Source organism: Thyridium curvatum, assembly GCF_004353045.1.
Source record: "Thyridium curvatum strain D216 chromosome Unknown NODE_58_length_281357_cov_77.750052, whole genome shotgun sequence".
Taxonomy (NCBI): domain Eukaryota; kingdom Fungi; phylum Ascomycota; class Sordariomycetes; order Thyridiales; family Thyridiaceae; genus Thyridium; species Thyridium curvatum.
In genome coordinates this window covers 118731-138522 of record NW_022156813.1, presented here as the reverse complement: position 1 = coordinate 138522, position 19792 = coordinate 118731, and the positions used below count along the sequence as shown (strand labels likewise).

The 19792-nt window shown below is 56.5% G+C and overlaps 4 protein-coding genes across 4 annotated transcripts; 3 read left to right on the top strand and 1 right to left on the bottom strand.

The window, feature by feature from the left end:
* Nucleotides 1–4663: 4663 nt before the first annotated feature.
* On the top strand, nucleotides 4664–5971 carry E0L32_008639 (uncharacterized protein; the record flags this gene model as incomplete). Its single annotated transcript, XM_031143516.1, has 1 exon — nucleotides 4664–5971. The coding sequence occupies one exon, from the start codon at nucleotides 4664–4666 to the stop codon at nucleotides 5969–5971; it is 1308 nt and encodes a 435-aa protein (XP_030992131.1).
* Nucleotides 5972–7737: 1766 nt separating this feature from the next.
* E0L32_008638 (uncharacterized protein) lies at nucleotides 7738–8418 on the bottom strand (the record flags this gene model as incomplete). The annotated part of the gene is made up of 1 exon (XM_031143515.1): nucleotides 7738–8418. The coding sequence occupies one exon, from the start codon at nucleotides 8416–8418 to the stop codon at nucleotides 7738–7740; it is 681 nt and encodes a 226-aa protein (XP_030992130.1).
* A 2562-nt stretch (nucleotides 8419–10980) lies between these two features.
* E0L32_008637 (uncharacterized protein) lies at nucleotides 10981–12636 on the top strand (the record flags this gene model as incomplete). Its single annotated transcript, XM_031143513.1, has 1 exon — nucleotides 10981–12636. One exon carries the CDS (start codon nucleotides 10981–10983, stop codon nucleotides 12634–12636), a length of 1656 nt encoding a protein of 551 aa, XP_030992129.1.
* Nucleotides 12637–14078: 1442 nt separating this feature from the next.
* E0L32_008636 (uncharacterized protein) lies at nucleotides 14079–19048 on the top strand (the record flags this gene model as incomplete). Its single annotated transcript, XM_031143512.1, has 5 exons — nucleotides 14079–14201; nucleotides 14264–16845; nucleotides 17833–18005; nucleotides 18056–18408; nucleotides 18515–19048. 5 exons carry the CDS (start codon nucleotides 14079–14081, stop codon nucleotides 19046–19048), a joined length of 3765 nt encoding a protein of 1254 aa, XP_030992128.1.
* Nucleotides 19049–19792: the final 744 nt, after the last annotated feature.

The following is a 19792-nucleotide window of genomic DNA, read 5'->3' as shown; positions in this document are numbered from 1 at the left end:
TGACCCGTCCTGAAACGCATTCCCGGGTCACCACAGCCATTCAAGCCCGGGCGTAATCAAACGGCCAAGCTGTGAAGGCGGTTAATAAGGAGCCATCTCCACCGAGAAACAGCCATAATTATCGCGGGTGTGTTTGGGAAACATGTTTCATTTAACGAGCAAATGAGATCCGCCATCTCTGGCCTTGACCGTTTCTTGAACGGAGACTGCAAGTAACTACATACTGCACGGGGATTGTCTGTGGTTGTCTCTCGCCGCTGAACGACAAATTCAAGGCTCTGGCGCACTCGGCTCAGATGAGGCAGAACTGAAGGTTTGCTAAGCCAGAAAGGCTGAAAGTTGATCAGTAAACATCGGCCACGATCATGCCGTGTTGTCGTGATCGAAAGGCCGCGTCTTCGTGTTACCACCATGGCACTATCAATAGCTGAACCTTGGAAGCAATCCATCCATGCATGGAGGTCGTTGGACAGAACAGCAAATGCTCCCTAAGACCGAGCCCTGGAGAAGCCACAGTGGATAGTTTCAGCGGTCCGAGGCGCTAACCGAGGACCTAAGCTTTCTCGTCGGGGCTACTGGGAAAGCCCCATAAACCGTATGAAACCAAAATCTGCCTCGCTAGGGCTGAATCTTAAATCCCGTTTCCCAGAGGCTATCTCCGAAGCTGCGCATGACCACGCCAATGCTGGCAGTTGGATAGTTACACCATTAGCAAGCTTTGTTCACTATTGCGTAGGTGTATGGCTGCTGATGGTTTTGGTATTTCGCACCGTTGGGTCCCGAGACGCGTTCCTACTGTCGTCATAGGGGGGGGATGACAGATAGAGAGAGGGTGGGCATGGCCAGGATCGCCATGACGGTTTCTTGCCATCAACATTCGATGATAGGCGACAGACACATTGCCGGCCCGGGACCCCAGGACGCGAGTGCCCTGAATGAGTGCCACATGAACACGCATGGGCTGGGGAGGACAGAAGACCCTGGAAGCATCCTCGGGGAGAGGGATGGGTTGCACGGCATGATGATAGCGGAGGATGTGATACCAAACTGGCCTTGACATTGGTGCCAACCCTCTCTGCCATGGGCAGGAAATGCACTTTCAGAAACTTGCACACCCCCCGTTGCTCGGGGTACCAACGCTGATCAAGGAACATGACGAAAGCATACTCCGTGGCTGTCAGCATTTGGTGTGGTGAGCGAGAGAGACACAGAGTGTGTGTGGAGGTGTTGATGGGTGGCCTTGGATAGGCAGCGTTGGTGGCAATTCTACTGACGTCTTTCTTGTCTTTGGACGTCTTGGACAGCCAAGACGGCGCCCGTTTCCATGATCGACCCATCAGCTTGCCAGACACGAGGGTCAAGTACTACTGTGGGTGGAAGGGTGGAACCGTAAAGAGTTTCTCCAACTATCACTCAGATCAGGGTTCCGGAATTGGGATGCCTTGGAGCTCCCCAATTGCTTGCTTGTAAGGTACTTACGCAGGAGTTAGCTAGGTCGTCGCAATGGGCCAACAACATTGCTGATGAAGAGACTTCGAAACTCGAGGTCCAGTGTTGTCTCATCAAGGCGCCCTCCGTCTCCTGTTTCCGATTGCGGACCCCGGTGTCCAGTCAATCGCCAACAGTCCCAGTCTGGGACAGAGCATGCCCCGCGAACAGGCGCTTCCATCGCACAGCGCCTATCCAGGTCGGAGGCCCTGGCCGAGGAACCCAGCGTGCATTCTCTTTTTTTTTCCTTCCGAGAGCCCGTTACTACGACGATGGCAAGCCACCCCGACTGCATGTCGAGAGCCTCGATATGCGGGCTGCAACACCAGGAATTCTTACTTGCAGGAGATGGCTCCTCCCGTGCCTTGCATGAAGCTGCGGGTAGCCCAAGTAGACTTCTTGACTGCGGTCATGCTGGCGTCACCGTAGAATTCCACCCTCTCTTGCAAAACGGTAGGTCATGGTGTGTGTGGCTGTGTGGCTGAGCTTGTGGTTGGCTCCCCCAGGTCCTGGGAGATGGCCTCTGCACAGCCCGTCGGCGATGTCCTACAGTGCACAGTCACGCTACGTAGTTAAGTCTCCCAAGGCCATTGCGTAGGAATATTGATTTCTCATCATCCGTTCCGTACTCGATCTATCGCCGCTCTCACCCGATGTCTTGCGGACTCCGTAATTCGCAAAGGCGCGGAGGGAGCAGGCAAGAGGAAAGCGGCCGGCCTGGAGTGGAGGCCCAGAGTGTCGGCACCTGCTCAGTACGCAAGCTTCAAACGCTGTGATACTCGAGGGAACAGGCAGAAGGGAAACTCCTCGATTGAATTGGGACCTGCCTGGCTGCTAGTGCTGCAGACGGAGTACTGTTGCAGGAGTACCCACGGCCCAGCGAGCCAAGACGAGTGGACAGTTCTCTGGTACCTGTCAAGGGTAGACTTGGACAGCCTATCAACACCAGCACAAGCCGGGGAGACCTGTAGGGCAGGCCATTGAGAGACTTCGTTCTCCAAACCAGCTGCGCATGCGCTACTGCAACGCACGACGCCAGTCATGCAGCACAATCGCGATCCGTCCTGCACTACGAGGTACAACGGGACCACTCAACTGCTCGATCCTCCTGGCCGCGGTGACTCAGTCCGCTGAAGGGCGAATGGGGAAGCCAAAGTGGCCAGATTCTAGCCCACCTGCTTGACGGCGCGCATGCAAGTGATTGCTCAGAAGAGTCGAAGGGAATGGGCCGACTGGCGCCTTTCAGTCTGCGCAGTGTTGGCCCGTTTCCCAGGGCCATCAAACCGTCCGCATCTTCTACAGGAGACAGCCCGCTCACTCCTCACCGCCTACCATCGTGATGCCCTCTGAAAGAGGCCGCATGATGGATGTTTCGTTTCGCGCCCTTGCGCAAAGACGCTTCTCTCTGCCAACTCTGCGCGCAAAAGGGCGTCGACTGGTTCTTGGGACTTCCAGAGGGAGCCAAAGACACCGTTTCCCCTTCAGCTCTCAGCCAAAGTCAAATCTATTTTTGCACCGACTCCGAGCTACCTACAAACCTTTGCCAGGATAGTTTTGGGGGCCGTTTTTGGGGAATTCTGGCGGGTTGCTGGCGTGTCGTCGTCAAGTCAAAGAGGCATGTGTGTGTGTGTGTGTGTGTAGCTCCAGTTGGTTGCCTCTTCCTGCTGCACCGCACTGAATGCGGCACCGTATCCTGCTTACTGTGGCGCCAGTAGGGGAAACTCACTATGGCATGGGCTTGCAGTGAGCAACAAAGCATGGGCATGGTGGAATTGAGTTTCGGAATGGCCTTTCGACGCCACATGGAGAGGGACGGCTACTCCCTCTGGCACGGCCCTGTTAGAGCCCCGAGTTGTTTCGCAAAGCTTAAACATAGGGTTAATCGCCTTCGTGGGAGGGCTCCAAGCTGCGGATGGGATTGTGCACTACGGGGATCCCTAACAATAGCTCCATCCCCAGGCCTTGGCTCAGCCTCCCAGAGGGCTGTGGCATTTCTCGTCTAGGTTTGGCACCGTCAGATCGCTAGGGAGTGATGTCCCCGCGCCGAATCCCTGTCGACTCCTCCATCTTGTACCGTTTCCGTTTCCTGGGTGGCAGGTAGTGCTTGACGAGCTCTGAGAATGAGGGCCATGGGAGCACACCACACCAAGGACTCTCCCGCAAGCGTGATCTCGCCGTCGTCCCACCCATCCCCACCCACCCAACCCATGCATGGCGTCTCTCGTCCTCTCGCCGGGTCTCTGGTCAACTGGTCTGTGTGATTCATCGGCCACAGAGTCCTGTCCCCACACAGGCCGCAGCAGGCAGCGAGATAGTGCAGCTAGGACAGAACCGTCTACCCATGCTGTGGGAAAGTCGCCGGCAGGGTTGGTTGTGTACAGGCATGGGTACCTCGACTCCCACCCACCACCACCCTGGCTCCCGTTTTTGCTCGTTTTTGACAGTAACGGAGGACATCGAGGCAGTGGTGCTCGACGGAAAGGTACTTGGCAGCATGGGGTACAGAACAAGATGCAAGGGTCCCCTTCTTGCAGTCGTCCACACACCCACCCTTTTTAAACCCTGCCAGAAAAGGTGTCACACTTCTCATCCTCTTACACCTCTTCTCACCTACGAACTTTTATTTAAAGACACAAAGACCGCCTCTCTCTTGCCTCCCCTCCAAGCCTTGGTTTTCCTGGCCACACACCCAGTACATCACGGAACCAGTCTCTTCCTACCACAAGAGCATACCCAATCCTTCTCCACTTGCTGAAGAACGCACACTTCCCTTTCTCCCTCTTCCAATACTTATATCGCCCACCATTCCCTCCCTCGTCCCAGCTCTTCGAGGTGTTGTCGCGATCAGATGCTATGTATCTAAGACCGAACCCGGATCAACACTCAAAAGACTGTTTCGTCTCTGACACAGCCGACTGACACGAGCTGCAAAAGAGTCTTTGGAACGGCAGTCACTCCCTTCAAAGAGCTAGCTACCAGAGATCACCACATCACAAGAACCACATTCACAAGAACACTGCAGACGGGTAACACGGACATCGCATTACCTCGAGACTCGGAAGAGCTCCTCGATACACACAACCAGAAACTCGAGACAGAGACAAAAGACTCGGTTCTCCCACCTGACATTACCAAATATCGCAATCCGCGCGTGATACGTTGCAACATCGTCACAATGTGCCGCAAGACTATCTACCACAACACCTACATCGACGGTGACAGGGACGTCACTGAGCGCGTCGACTGCTGCACGCCCGGCCGCATGTGTGCCGCGCCCAAGATCCGCGAGGTCCATCGCCAGCTGCCCTACATCAAGGCAGGTCACTCGTCCTCGCCCGGCCGCGCCTCTCCCGCCGTCTACGACCGCGACATGTACCCGCCCACCCCTCTCTCCAACTCGCCCTCGCCCCGCCCGGACGGCGGCGAGCGCAGCAGCAAGTACCACAAGCGTGGCCAGGACATCTACGTGGGCGGCACGAGGATGGTCGAGGTCAACGACCACTCTGGCAGCGGCAGCCGCCGCCGCCGCGGAGACCGCCGCCCCGTCGTCCTCGAGTCCTCGTCCACCCAGGGCTACAAGCCCTACGCGCCCGAGCCCCCTTCGCCGCGCCCCATCCCTATCAAGCGCTCCTCCACCATGACCTATGGCATTGACACGCCGCCCCGCGAGGAAACCCGCGGCCGTCGCCCCATCATCGTCGAAGAGCGTGTTCCCTCACGCCGCAACCCCAGCGTCACCGCTCCTGTCGACGTCTTTGAGCACTCGTCTGCTCCTCGCCTGAGCCGCCGCAACTCCTCCCGCCGCGATAGTGCCTACTTGGCGCCCTCCTCCCGCCTGGAGCGTTCGCCGCAGGGCTACGCATCCGCCGAGGACGAGCGCGAGCGCCACGAGCGCCGCCGCATCCGCCACGAGCGCCGCGCCCAGGCCGCGGCCATGGCCTCGTCTGCGCCCACGTCGCACCAGGAGGCCCTCTACGGCTCCTCGTACGGCTCCTCCTCGTACGCCTCTTCCCCTTCCTCGGGCTTCACCTCCTCGCCCAAGTTCTCGGGCGAGCCCTCGGCCGCGGTGCACGAGGTCAAGAAGCACCTGCGCTGGGAGGACCAGATGCGCGCCAAGCAGAACGCCAAGATCGACTCGCGGCCCAAGCTGTCGCGCTCCAACACGACGGGCGGCGGCGGCGTGCAGACCGAGGTCAAGTCGATCCTCAAGAACGCCGGCGAGGGCCAGGTGCCCGCTGCCCCCAAGGACGGCATGGCCGAGCTGTACTCGTCCATGGAAGGGCTGGGCATCCGGGGCAGCTCGGCGTCGCGGCCTTCGTCGCGCGAGAAGCAGGCGCAGCGGCAGGAGGACCGCGAGGAGGCCGAGTACCAGGAGCGCCTGCGCAGCCGGTTCAACATCCCTCCCCGGCGGTACACGAGCATCGGGCCCAAGAGGCGGTCCGAGGTGTGGTACCCCGATGAGGGGCGGTACAAGTACCTGTGAAAGGGTCTGGCCGCTTGATAGATGAGGATTGTTTTTGTACTACAGTTGCTTTTCTTTTTGGACAACAGGACAAAACACGAAGCGAAACGGAGTTTGGGAATGCTTTTCATCTTGGTTCATGATAGATAGATACTTTTAGCTAGAACATGACAATCAAGATCATGTCTACAACAACTCTTACTTGTGCCTTTCCTGCCTGTCGTGAGTCGTCTGATGGTCAAGTTCATCCAGGTTAAGCTGTTCACTCCTTTCCTCGTTGACCTCTACGATTTGCTTCAAACCCCTCAGTATCTTGTCAGAGTCATCCATCCCCCCTCCCCCGCAAACTTCCGATGTACACTGCGGCAGCGCATGGATGAACCTTGGTCGAGACCCTTGGGCAGGTGGTCCGGGCTGTTGCCTGTCGAGTGGCGGCACGACCCTCTCCACACTGCTGCATCCGGCATGTGGTCCTGGCCATCCATGTCAAGGATTCTGTCAAAACATCTCCACAGTGGACTCGGCGAGCCAACACTGGAAACAGGACGCCGGTCAGTCCCTCCTTGATTTTCCACTGTCTTGGGTCCTGTTTCCTCCGTGCGAAACCCGGATTCTCTATTTGCCCCTTCCAAGCAAGCCACGACCCGTGCGTATCGTAAGAAAACGAGGGAAACGAAAACCTGTCCCGGTTGCCTCTCGCTTTCGCCGAACACTTTCGGCCCCCAAATTGCAAGCTTCCTCGGGTGCGCAAGGACTCTGGTCAAGGGGTCCGATTACGGGACACACCGCCAAGCAAGCGTCGTAAGGGCTCGCCATGTCAGATTCGGGGATTGCAGGACCAGCAAGCTGCAAAGCCACACGCACCAGCACGCATCCCCCCTCCCTCCGTGGCTTGACCATGGCCCCATGATGCCGAATCCTGGCACCTGAGGTTACATCCCACCACCCACCACACTCTTGGAGAAAGAGTGCTGCGCAAACTCTGTGGGGCCTCCTTTGTCGCCTTGGAGGAAGAGGATTGGACCGCCGCTGTTTCTCGCTTCTGCTCTACTTCCCTGAGTGCTTGCATATGTGCGTGTGGTGTGTGTGTGTGTTTGTGTCACGGTACCGCGAAAAAGCACGAATACGTGCCCTACCTCTCGTGTCAAAGTCAACGTCAACCCCAAAGATCCGCGAACACGGGACGGGACGAACGACGCCCGGAAAGCCTGTCGTTTCGGCGCGGGGCGACGCGATGTCTTGGATGGAGGGGGGGACTGAAGGTCCCCGTGATGGACACGCGATGCTGGTGACGGCAGTTGTGAAGAGGCCCTTGATTTGCTATGTTTCAGTGCTGGAGGACGAATGCGCATTGTCATTGTGCAGTCATCAGCATCACAAGAGATAGATGTTGGGGGCGGATGTGTCGGGTTGGAGAGTTCGTCCCAGAAGAGAGTCTGATGTCAGTCCAAAACCCGGCACTGCAAAAGTCTCGAGCGTGCTGATTTGAACCACACCCAGCATCAAACTCGCTTGGCAGAATGAAAGTGCACTTTATTCATGTGTGATGGCATTGGCACACTGATTTAGACCCAGACTCATCAAGAAGGATCCTCATCGAATCGGCGCACTGGTCTTGTGATCGTTTGAGCCTCTCAGCACCTCGTCTCATCCCGTCTTATCTCATCATCATGATTGATCTCATCTCAGCAGACACGTCGGTCTTCGCACGCCCCCAACCCCGAGGTCTCCGACTCTGAACGTCTCCAAACCAAAGCACAGCTTACATGTAACGGGCTGTGCTGTTCTCAGGCCGTCTTTCCCCGCCAGTCCTCCCCCTTGAACGCCTCAAGCTCCATCAGGTTGTTAAACACCCTCATCACAGTGGGCCATTCGCTCAGCTCCATCCCCCACCTGCCCGTCGCATTCCACGCCGCCGGCACGAGGCACACATCCGCCAGCGTCACCTCGTCGCCGAGCGAGAACTTGCCCGCCCGGCCCGCGATCAGCCCCTCGTAGGCCGTGAACCCCCGCACGTGCACCCTGCGGCACCACTCGTCCACGTCCGCGACGCCCATCTCCCGCGCCATGTCCAGGACCCGCGTGTTGGTCGGCGGCTGCATGTCCGTGACCACGGCCTGCACGAGCGTGCGGACCAGCGCCCTCGCCGCCAGATCTCGCGCCGCGGGCAGCAGCGCCGGCGCGTCCGGGAAGGCCTCCTCCAGGAACTCGAGCGCGGCGACGGACTGGCCGATGTGCACGGCGTCGGCTTCTCCCCCGCCAGACGACGTGACGACGAGGGTGGGCACGGAGCGGCTCGGGTTCATGCGCGCGTAGTCGGCGCGGTGGTGCTCGCGGCTGGCGTAGTCGATGTCGACGAGGCGGTAGGGCAGCTTCTTGTGGCTCAGCGCGATGCGCAGCCGGCACGAGCACGAGGACTTGGACCAGCTGTAGAGCGTGAGGGACGAGGCATTGTCCTTGGATGCCATTGCAATGTGTTGGTAGATGAGTGTTGATGCGTGCGGCTTGCGGTCTAGATGTCTTGAAAGAAGAGGTAAGTGAAGTTGTCCTGCAGTTCTAGTTACAACCCCGTGGTGAAACCAACTTTTGAACAGTAAGCTTTGATGATCTGCACTCGGGGTTTTATGGAGATCGCGGGACCGCCGATGCGGGGATGACATTGAAAGGCGCACTGCGGGGAAAAGGGCGCCGAACGCGGCCGACCGGCCGCCTACATGGTTGCTTAATGAGATATTACAACCTTTTTAAGTTCGTGCAGTTCTTTACACTACGGACTTGAGGCCGCGTACGCCTACTTTCCAACTGAGATATAAACGGCGATCCGCCGCCGCCACGCGGTTCCGGTAATGCAGTTGCACCTGCTTGATCTCAAAACCGGTTCATTTGATTGAACCATACCAATAGTATTCGTAGTGAGCACTGAGAAAAGTGAGACCGTTGTCTATGGTGGTGCTCAATAGCCTGATCACGCCGACTCCATGTTCTACAATGCTCCCTTTCGCAATCGTGACTAACTATACCTTCGCAATATCTCCAGACAATGGCTCTATCGGATTCTAGTTAGACTCCCACCATTCACATTACGTAGCGATTACCAGCACAAGTGCAGCCGGGTGTCACTCTTGATCCAAAGATAAAGGCGGCGGCCCAATACATAATTGTCCCGGTTTGAAACACCTTGATCACTTACTGGCTAGGATACGTTTCAATTTCTGCTCCTAACAAGATAACATCATAACAACTTGAAGGGGACACAATAGTGAAGAAATAAGTCAATAAATGACCCTAACCTTCGTCTCTCCCGACTCGAAGTCCATCACTGCTATAGCGCAGATTGTCGGTTTTTGAGGCTAAGAAATGTTTTTTCTTCAGTCACGAGGTCTAATGTCACATAGCTGGATAAAACTTACGAAAGAATTTTGTTGGCCAAGACACCATCTGAATTTGAATGGCTGAGGAAGAAGCTCATATGGGAAAGACTTCCGAAATGCCCTTCAGATAGCTAGTTCTCCAGGAAATTAATGGAGGCTCATCTATCGAATCGAAACTAAACCGACGTGCCGGAAGTTTCGCACCTAGAGTCGTCCGGTAACATGGTGCCGGCTTAGTCATGATGCCGTTCCTCGGGATCAAGAAATAAGAACCGATTCATCCAGGAATTGTTCTGGTGAACATTCCAAAAAAAAAAAAAAGGCCGCATTGTATAAAGTTGCAAAGGCATATCAAGTGAAACAAGGAATCATCCATGGCGTTACCTATCACTTTTCCCAACGCCGAAGGTCCGGGGAGGTTGACCGAGGTGGTCAGCTTTCGGAAGGCAAATATCTCAGATGAAGAAGTGAGGAGAATCTCCGACAGTGCTCGAGAATCATTGCTCACACACATAAGTTCTACGGAGTGCTTGATGATATCACCGAAAAGTCATCCAAATTCCCGATTGCTCGACAGAATATGCATGGGTACCAGGCCGAAGACCGGCAAATCGCAGTTATGATCGCGGATTGGACCTCCGCGGCAGGGAAGGACAGTTTTGCACCAGGTGAATGTCCCCCAATCAATTGAAGACTATTACTGACCAACCTCCTATGCTAGGAGAGGAGTACCAAAGTGTCGCGCCAGGCTTCCTGAAGATTATGAATGCGTCCAATCCATCGGTGCTCTGGTGCGTATCATGCTTTCGAGACCAAGTCACCAGCATGGGATGAGACTGATCAAATGGCACAATAGCCATCACTTGATCCTCCCCGGAGCCCCTTGCACGCCACAATGCAATATCTACACTGTGTCGCACTTGAGCATCCCTGAATCAAAGCAGGCGGAGCTTGCTGCGCTGTTCAACGCCTACTTGGCGTCGTCCGCTGCCACGGATGGGCTCGAATATCTCGCAGTTGCGGCTTCACGAGAAGACCCAAAAGTTGTGGTCTGTTTAGCAGGGTTCAGGGACGAGGCGAGTACACAGCGTGTTAGCACTGTGAGTTCTTCCCACGATCAAATCCGTCAATTTGGTCTGCGGAGCGTTTGAAAGCTGACCGATCACTGTTATTCAGACTTCTGAGCATGATACATTGGAAGCCGGCGTTGATCAACTCTCGGACTCAACTAGCAAGTATCTCGTTGTGATGAAAACAGTAGCATACTCAAAGGACAGATGAGAAGTCCGGGTGATTCATAGAGGAGAAAGATTCAATTACCGAGCGTACTGGAAAGCTGAATTGTTCCGTTGATCTCTTTCTCTTAATCTCCTCTGTTGCGAGACCGACTAGGTTCCCCACAAACCCCATAGAGACCCTGGTTGACAGCCCGAAATGTCGGTATTCCCCGCAAAGTAATAGCTTGACAAAGTGTGTGCTAGCCATCACCGAAGCCGGCCATTGGATTTTCCTCCAATCAAGGGCGTCGACGGGATAATCAGTCAGACATGCACCGGATAACAAGGTGCGAAATAACATATATGTGCTGAGGATGGCACGGTTGGGTCACTCCAATGAGAGAGGCGCCCGCACAATCTGCCACATCCCTCAGTAAGCAACATGAGACTCGTTTTGAGCTGCCTAGGCGTGCTCATGCAGCTCGCCATCCCAATCTTGGGCAAGTCGTGCAGTATACCGACCGCGAAGACGATAAATGGTACTTACCAAGGCCGTAGATTAGACGGTTGGAACCAGGATGTCTTCCTCGGCATTCCCTACTCGCAGCCTCCCGTCGGGCCATTGCGGTATCGTTGGCCTCAGAGCATCAATGAGTCTTTCACGGGTGTGCGCAATGCGACGGAGTATGGATACAACTGCCGCGAGTACAAGTCCGCAGTCCTCCAGGCCCATGCCTCAGAGGACTGCTTGACACTCAACGTGGTGCGGCCGTCGGGAAGTCATGACCATCTGCCCGTGCTGGTCTGGATCTATGGCGGAGGGCTCTATACGGGCTCTACGGCGGATCCCCAGTACAATCTCTCGGGCATCGTCAAGGTCAGCCAAGACATGGGCCAGCCCATCATCGCTGTCGACATGAACTACCGCATGAATCAGTATGGCTTTTTGCAGACACCCCAAATCCTAGCAGAGGGTTCGTCGAACGCTGGCCTGCTCGACCAAAGACTAGCTCTGCGGTGGATCCAGGAGAACATTGCTGGCTTTGGAGGTAATCCAAGGAGAGTGGTGGTCTGGGGTGAGAGTGCTGGTGCCCAAAGCATTGCCTATCACCTCTTCAGTTACAATGGTCGCGATGACGGTCTTTTCCGTGGAGCTATCATGGAGAGCGGTGGCCCCACGGGAGCACAGGTGCAAGATCTCTCATACTACACCTCTCCTGTCGAGAACCTGACACGGACTGTTGGCTGTGTGGATGCCAAAGACCAGCTTGCTTGCCTCCGGGGAGTGAACGAGAACAAGCTCTACGGTGCTAGTCCACAGACTGTCTGGAACCCTCTGATTGACGGCGATTTTCTGACGGGCTACCCGAGCCAACTCATTCGCGAAGGCAAATACAACCGCGTACCTCTCCTGACTGGGGCGAACACCGACGAGGGCTTCGCCATCTCGGGCAAGCCTGACACGGACCACGACATGATCCACAACGCCATGTTGTGGAGGATGTACGCGCTCTCCCCGCCCACTATTCGCAGGCTCCTGGAGCTGTACCCCGACGACAACTGCAACGCGCCGCCGTTCTGGCTCACAAACTGCACTTTCTGGCCCGACAAGGGCAGGATGTGGCGGCGCGCGGCCAACATTGGGGGCGACGCAGTCATGATATCGGGCCGGAGAAAGATGTGCGAGCTGTACACCGAGGCCGGGCAAGACGTCTACAGCTACCGGTTCGACACGCTTCTCTACAACAGCAACCCGCTCGAGGGGGTCAAGCACTTCTCGAATGTGGCCTTCAGCTTCCAGAACATCACGGGTCTCCTCGGGCCGAGCCCGGAGTACGATAAGCACCTGAAACTGGCCAGGTCAATTGGCATGGCATACGTCAACTTTGTGTACAATTTGGATCCGAACCCATCGTCGAGCGGTACTGCTGCCAAGCTGGGCGCGCTGGAGCTGCCGCGCTGGCCCAAATACAACTTGGCAAGTCCAGCAAACATGGTGCTCAACGCGTCAGGCCCGTTTGTGGAACCGGATACGTTTAGAAAGGAGGGCATCGCGTTCTTGAATAGTCATGAGGTGGCGAGAGAGCTGCTGTCTTGAGGAGGATCTCTGAACTTGGCGATATCAAAGGTGTGAAGTAAGTGAGGTGTTTAGGAGGGTAGAATAATACTATCGGTACTTGTGGAAGCATAGCTACCTTAGCTTGTATGAATACCCCGGTATGTCAAAGAATAAGCGCGGGAGGCTAGTATTGTTACTCATTCTGGCTATTTTCCATATTATCCTGGCCTCTTTTGCCAAGGACGTTATTTGCCGTTACAGCTGCGCTTTCCCTTGATTCCTTATCAAGGCTTGTTGTACGGCCAAGGCTCCTCTTCACTCCACTACTTTCGTAAACCATGGCGCGCTGGTTTCAAGTAAGAGGCCTGTCCAATCTTTGACCCTGATGGATCTTCCCATAGGAGGATGTACAGGATTCTGCGGGCTAGACGATCCCAATTCGGTGATACTCTTGGCTTGACACGTGCTTCAATGAGGCCGTTGGCCGAGATCAATCGTAGGCCGGGAGGAACGAAGCCAGCGTCGCATCAAGTCATTTCCGACTTATCGCTCGTGACATGCGTTTGGACGCCGTTGGCGCGGTCCCTTGCAGATGCAGGTCTTGGCGTGGGCTCTCGCCACGGGTCCGTCCCCCACATCATGCCCACATCATCATGCCTGGGGAAGCCTCACTCTCTGTTGCGACAGGAGATAGACAAACACGGAATCTTTGGGTCACACCAACGCATTGGGATCCATGGAGAGGACCTTCTGGTGTCTCCAGTGATGGCGGATGGCAGAGCCGAATGGCCCATCAAAAGGGGCCAGCTGCGTGTGACACAGTGACAGAGCTTGCTTTCATTGTTTCCACGGAGGACAGATGCCGCGTGCGGCTTGGCAAAGACCCCATTGTAATGCACGCGTGCCTGCGATGCTACGGTTACTCAAGCCTGTGTTGCATGAATCTTCTCCAGCTTCACAGACTAACTACGAAGTACAAGGAGCAGAAGCTCACGCTCACGGAACGATACGGCCTACCAGGCTCCCCTGGTGTTATCGTGGATGACAGGGTGTTGGCCCGATGGGTGCTACTCCAAGGATCAAACCTTCCAGCAAACCCTTGACAATATCTGCGGAAAGCTCCACCATTGCCCAATGGGGTTGTCCAATTCATTTGGCCAGACCGCAGGCGGAGTTCTGGGTAAAATCACCTTCCGCACTGGGCCCTCCCCCGCGAACGGCGTCGATCGGCGATATGACATTGTGACATCCTGCGGTACAAGGCGGCTTCGAGCGTGCACGGCGGCATATAACATCAACATGGCGCACATTCCCGTTGTCCCTCGCTGCTCTCCTCCGAGAAAGGTCGTGGCTGTTCGGGCGACTTGGAAGGCCATACGCACTGCCTGGCTGTTGCCGTTCACTCGTTTTCTGTTGCTTTTGAAACCTACATCAAGAGGATCGAGGCACTACTTGCAGTCCTTCCACTCGCCCGAGCAATCATGGCTTGGAAGACCTGGGTTGTTTCCTTGTTGGCTGGTGCGGCCAGTGTGCGAGCTGTCGCGCCACCTCTGGCAGCACCGATAATACCAGGCAGATACATTGTAGAGTTCCAAGATGGCCAGGTACGATGCCCTGGGTCCAGGAATGGTCATAATCTAGAGAATCGAGACTGACAAAGAGACAGGACGGAGGTGCTTTCATCGACTCCATCGCCCATGAGGCAGACAAGAAGATGGACTTGAACTACAAGCTGTTCAAGGGCGCGTCGATTAAGTTTCACGACGCGGAAAAGTCGGTCGAGACAGCGGCCAAGGTGGCATCCATGCCGGCGGTCAAGGCGATCTGGCCAGTGAGAAGGTACAGCATCCCCGAGTACACGCTGCACTGGGCAGGCGGAGCGGAAGCTGCGGTAGGCATGACCAAGCGCCAGGCTCCCAACAACCAGAACGACACGTTCTCCACGCACATCATGACGCAGGTAGACAAGCTCAAGGCCGAGGGGTACTTTGGCGAGGGCATCAAGATCGCTGTCATCGACACCGGCGTGGACTACAAGCACCCTGACCTCGGAGGTTGCTTCGGCCCCGGCTGTCTCGTATCCTTTGGCACAGATCTCGTCGGCGATCAGTTCAATGGCAAGAACACGCCGGTCCCAGACCCTGATCCGTATGACGGGTGCAATGGGCACGGTACCCACGTCGCCGGTATCATTGCGGCTCAAGGAAACAACCAATTTGGCGTCTTGGGAGCTGCTCCTGGAGTCACCCTGGGCAGCTACCGTGTCTTCGGCTGCAACGGGGACGTCCCAAACGACGTGCTCATCGCGGCGTACAACCAAGCCTTTGAGGCTGGCGCAGACATCATCACCGCTTCCATCGGCGGCCCTTCGGGGTGGAGCGAGGACCCGTGGGCAGTCGTGGTGTCGCGCATTGTGGACCAAGGGGTGCCATGCACTACCTCTGCCGGAAACTCGGGTGCCACGGGCATGTTCTTCGCGAGCACAGCATCGAATGGAAAGGGAGTCACGTCTGTGGCATCGGTTGACAACACCAAGGCGCCCATCCTCTACACGAACGGCACTTACACCATCGATGGCGGGGACGAGGTGTCCTTTGGCTACACCCCCGGCACTCCAGGGGATTGGAAGAACGTCAGCCTCCCGCTCTGGGCTGTCAACTTCAACACCACAGACGCTGCCAATGGCTGCGATCCGTACCCGGCAGACACACCGGACCTTTCTGGCCACGTTGTTCTGGTCCGACGAGGCACTTGCACATTCGTCCAGAAGGCCTCAAACGCTGCGGCGCATGGCGCTAAATACGTCATGTTCTACAACAATGTTCCCGGCACCATCGCAGCCGACGCCGCAGGCACCAAGGGCATCACAGCCATCGGCATGGTCACGGGCGAGCAGGGCGAGTCGTGGATCAAGCAGCTGGCCGCCGGCACCAAGATCGTCATCAGCACCACCGACCCCATGACGGCGCCAAAGACACTTGTCAACAGCGACAACTTCATGACCCCGGGCTATCTCAGCACCTTCACCTCGTGGGGCCCGACGAACGAGGCCGAGATCAAGCCGCAGTTCTCGGCGCCCGGAGGCCTGATTCTCTCCACTTACCCGCTGCCACTGGGCGGCTATGCCGTCGTCTCGGGCACGTCGATGGCCTGCCCCATGACAGCGGCCATCTACGCGCTCATCATGAATGTGCGCAAGACAAAGGACCCCAGGGTGATCGAGAGCGTGCTTTCGGCCACGGCGAACCCCAACATCTTCCACAATGGCCTGTCGCCGTCCCGGTTCCTGGCACCCGTTCCTCAGCAGGGCGCGGGCCTGATCCAGGCGCACGATGCCGCCCACGCGACGAGCCTGCTCAGCGTCAGCAGCCTGGCGTTCAACGACACCGACAACCACATCCCCATGCAGAACTTCACCATCTCCAACACGGGCAGGACGTCCATCGTGTACAAGCTGAGCAACGTGCTCGCCGCGACGGCCTACACTTATGCCAACGACAGCACCATCTTCCCGGACACCTTCCCCAACGACATGGTGACCTCGGGCGCGTCCATAGCCTTCGGGCCGAGCGAGTCCGTCACGATCCCCGCGGGCCAGCGACGCGTCATTTCCGTGTCGCCAAAGCCGCCGGCCGACGTCGACCCGAAGCGCCTGGCCGTGTACTCGGGCTACATCGCGATCAACGGGTCGGACGGCTCGTCGCTGTCGCTGCCGTACATGGGCGTCGTCGGCTCGCTGCACAAGGCGACGGTGCTCGACCCGTCCGACACGTACCTGTCGGACAGCAGGGCCCGCGGCCCGGGCGGCAGCGCCACAGACCGCCCGCCGCGCGCGGCCGGCAACACGACGTTCGTGCTGCCGCCGCCGGGCCACGCCAACGACACGGGGTACGCCAACTCGTCGCTGCCGCAGATCAACGTCAACCTGGCCATGGGCAGCCCGCTGGTGCGCGTCGACGTGGTGCCCGTGCTGCTGTGCCGCAACGCGAGCATGGCGCACGACGCGCTGGGGGTCATGTCCCTGGGCCAGCCGCCCGAGTACCCGGTCGAGTACGCGTCGCGGGGCTCGTTCAGCACGACGTGGGACGGCAAGCTGGGCGGCGGCGACGTCGGCGGCGGCAAGGAGAAGGAAGGGGTGTACGCGCCGCCGGGGACGTACAAGTTTGTGGTGCGGGCGCTGCACATCTTTGGGGACAAAGGCGAGGCGGCCGAGTACGACGTGGCCGAGACGGTGCCATTCCGGATACGGTACGTCAATGCCGGCAAGCCGGCCAGGCGGGCGAGGTAGAGGGATTGAAGAGGACGAGAAAGGCGCCGTCTTGCGCCGCGTCGGGTGAACCACGCTCGTGGCATTCGATATCATAGACTCCTTTGTTGAGACCAGGGAATCACGAGACTATTTTTTTTCTTTGTGTTGGGCGAAGATGGCTTCATTGTCTAGAGTAATATGTAGAGTAATAAAACAAAGAGATGACCTTTGGACTCCAATCGTGTAGTGTAGGGCTTGGTTGTCATGTGAGTTTCCGGTTGTTGAGGCTGAGAGCCACCGTAGAGAACTTGGCCAAGCCCGAGGCTCAGGCAACCACTTCCAAATAATCGGGCAGTACCAGCTTGCAGTCTTCCTCGCTGCCACAGATAATTACTCCGTATACGAAATGATCAATCATGGGTCGACGCTGCCGATAATAAGCTTAAAGAAAACAGGCGCAGCACCCCTAACCTCTAGAGCAACCTGAGAGTCTTGGCCCTCTAAAACTACCAGGGCACAGCGCACCTGTGGACACTGCTAGGCAGCCGCTACACCGGGCTTGCCCTACAGCTGGCCACTAAGAGAGCACGTGCGGCGTCCCTTGGAGATTGTCAAGATGGAGATTTGCGAGGCGTGGATCCGCTCCTCCCCCATTTCGAAACCCGAGCCCGCGCCGCATGCATTCATTAATCAACTCGGGTTCTCGACGGACGGTGACTTTTACGACGCAATGCCGGCCCATTCGCGACACCAGCACCTCTGCAGGTGAATGAGTCAAAGCCAACGGCACTCCATCCTCGTCTATCCTCCTCGGCACTTTCGCACATTCGCACACCTCAATCTCTCCCTCCCCTCTCGACCTTTGCAATCCCGAGCCCCTTTTGGGGCCGATACAGCCCCGCATAGAAGCTGCGAGCAAGAAGGCCGCGCAGGCACAGGAAGAGAAACATCATGGCAACGCGTGTGGTCTGGGGCCTGCCCTCTAGGCGGCGCATCATCACCGTCGTCTTGGCCATCACCGGCCTCGCGCTGCTCGTCTACATCGTCACCAGCCTCTATGACTTTGCCAACCTCTTCGGCATCTTCAAACCGCACTCGGGCATCCGCATCTCCCAGGAGGGCGTCGAGCTGCTGCACAGCCAGACCACCCCGGACCCCCGTCCGCAGGTCATGCCAAAGATCTTACACCAGATCTTTCACAATTGGAAGGACCCCGGCAACGAGACGCTGCCGGCGCACTGGCAGGAGGCGCGGCAGACCTGCATCGATCTCAACCCGGATTGGGAACACAAGGTGAGCAATTCTACATCTACGGCTGCGCTCAGGACCCTGCTCTTGCGCGATCAGAAGACTTGGCGGAGGTTGCGCAAAAACAGTCTGCTAACCTTGCACAATCCGACGCTAAGCTTTGGTTCACCGACAACTCCCACAAGTTCCTAGAAGAACACTTCCCTTGGTTCGTCAAGACCTACGACGGCTACAAGTTTCCCATCCAGCGCGTCGATGTCTTGAGGTACTTCCTCCTGCGCCACTATGGTGGTATCTACATGGACATGGACAACGTGAGTCGTCTTCAAGCAACCATGGAGCGATCATGTACTGTTCATGCTGGCTTGGATGGCTTTGGTGATTATAAAATGGATTGCTGACTGTGTTGTCTTGCTACAGGGGTGTGCCGCGAGTCTCGAAGCAGTTACCTACATCCCCGCATTCACCACAGACGGTGGCCACGGCGCCCTCAGTAACAACATCATTGGTGGCCAGCCCGGCCACCCCTGGTTCATGCTGCTCACCGAGAACCTGATTCCCTGGAACTGGAACTGGTTTCTCCCCTACGTCATCATCAGCTATAGCAGCGGCCAGTGGTTCGTCACCGCCATGTTTGAGCGCTACCACCGGCTGCTGCAGTCCGACCACACCGTCAAGGGCTTCGAGGGTACCTGGGCACCCCTGCACCACGTCCTCATGGACTCGCGCCCGGGCCACGACCCCTGGGTCTTCTGGACCCAAGTACATGGCGGCACCTGGACCAACTGGGACAGCGCCATGTTCGGATGGATTGGCGAGAACATTCTCATCATCGTGGGCGGCGCCGTCGCTTTCGGAGCTCTCACGATATGGTGCTGCTGCCGTTGTTGCGCGCGGCAGAAGAAGTCGGACGGATACAAACCTCTAGAGGGCCAGGAACTAGACCATGTATAGATTTTGAGTTCCTTTATGACTCTGCGAAAGGGCATTCATGTAGTATAGTCTTGTAACGAGAATGAAAATAAGCATGCACTACCTTCATAATCATCCCAACCTTGTAGGCTCGATAGAAGTCAACCCTCGCCATGCTTTGTTCTGTTGCGTGGTACCATCAGAGACGCATAGGAGATTTGGTCTTTGTCATTAAAAGCCCGCTTGGGTAGAATCTCCATCTCCAAAAACGGTTTCAGAACAATCATATTTCTATTCAGCATCATTCTCTCCTAGAGACAACAAAGCCTCCGCTCTCAGCGTAGGAGCTACTGTTTCATTCTATTGTTCAAGAACAAAGATTCTCAAGGTTCTCTTTATTCCATTCCTTCATCTTACAATCGCACCCTTCTCTTTGATACCGGCATACGGTATTGTGGAAAAGCATGAGATTGGGCTTTCTACCGTACGGGACCTACGCTTGCCCTGCCTTTCTGTCTTGCTTGCAATGTGCATTGACCCAGTGCGAAATAACCCGGTCCTAGAATTGACAAAGGGATCACAACAATAAGGCTCTATTTTTAGACAAGAATTTCCAAAGGCAATGGCCGTCGCTCTATGAGCTGGATGTTGACAAAGCCCAGTCTTGGTTCAGGGCAAGCCACAGGATATCATAAATCATATCGATCCACAGAAATATAAGATCCTCCTCAGGTAGTTCCGAAAGGTTTATAAATATGAACGTTGATTCCACAGTGAATGCTCCCG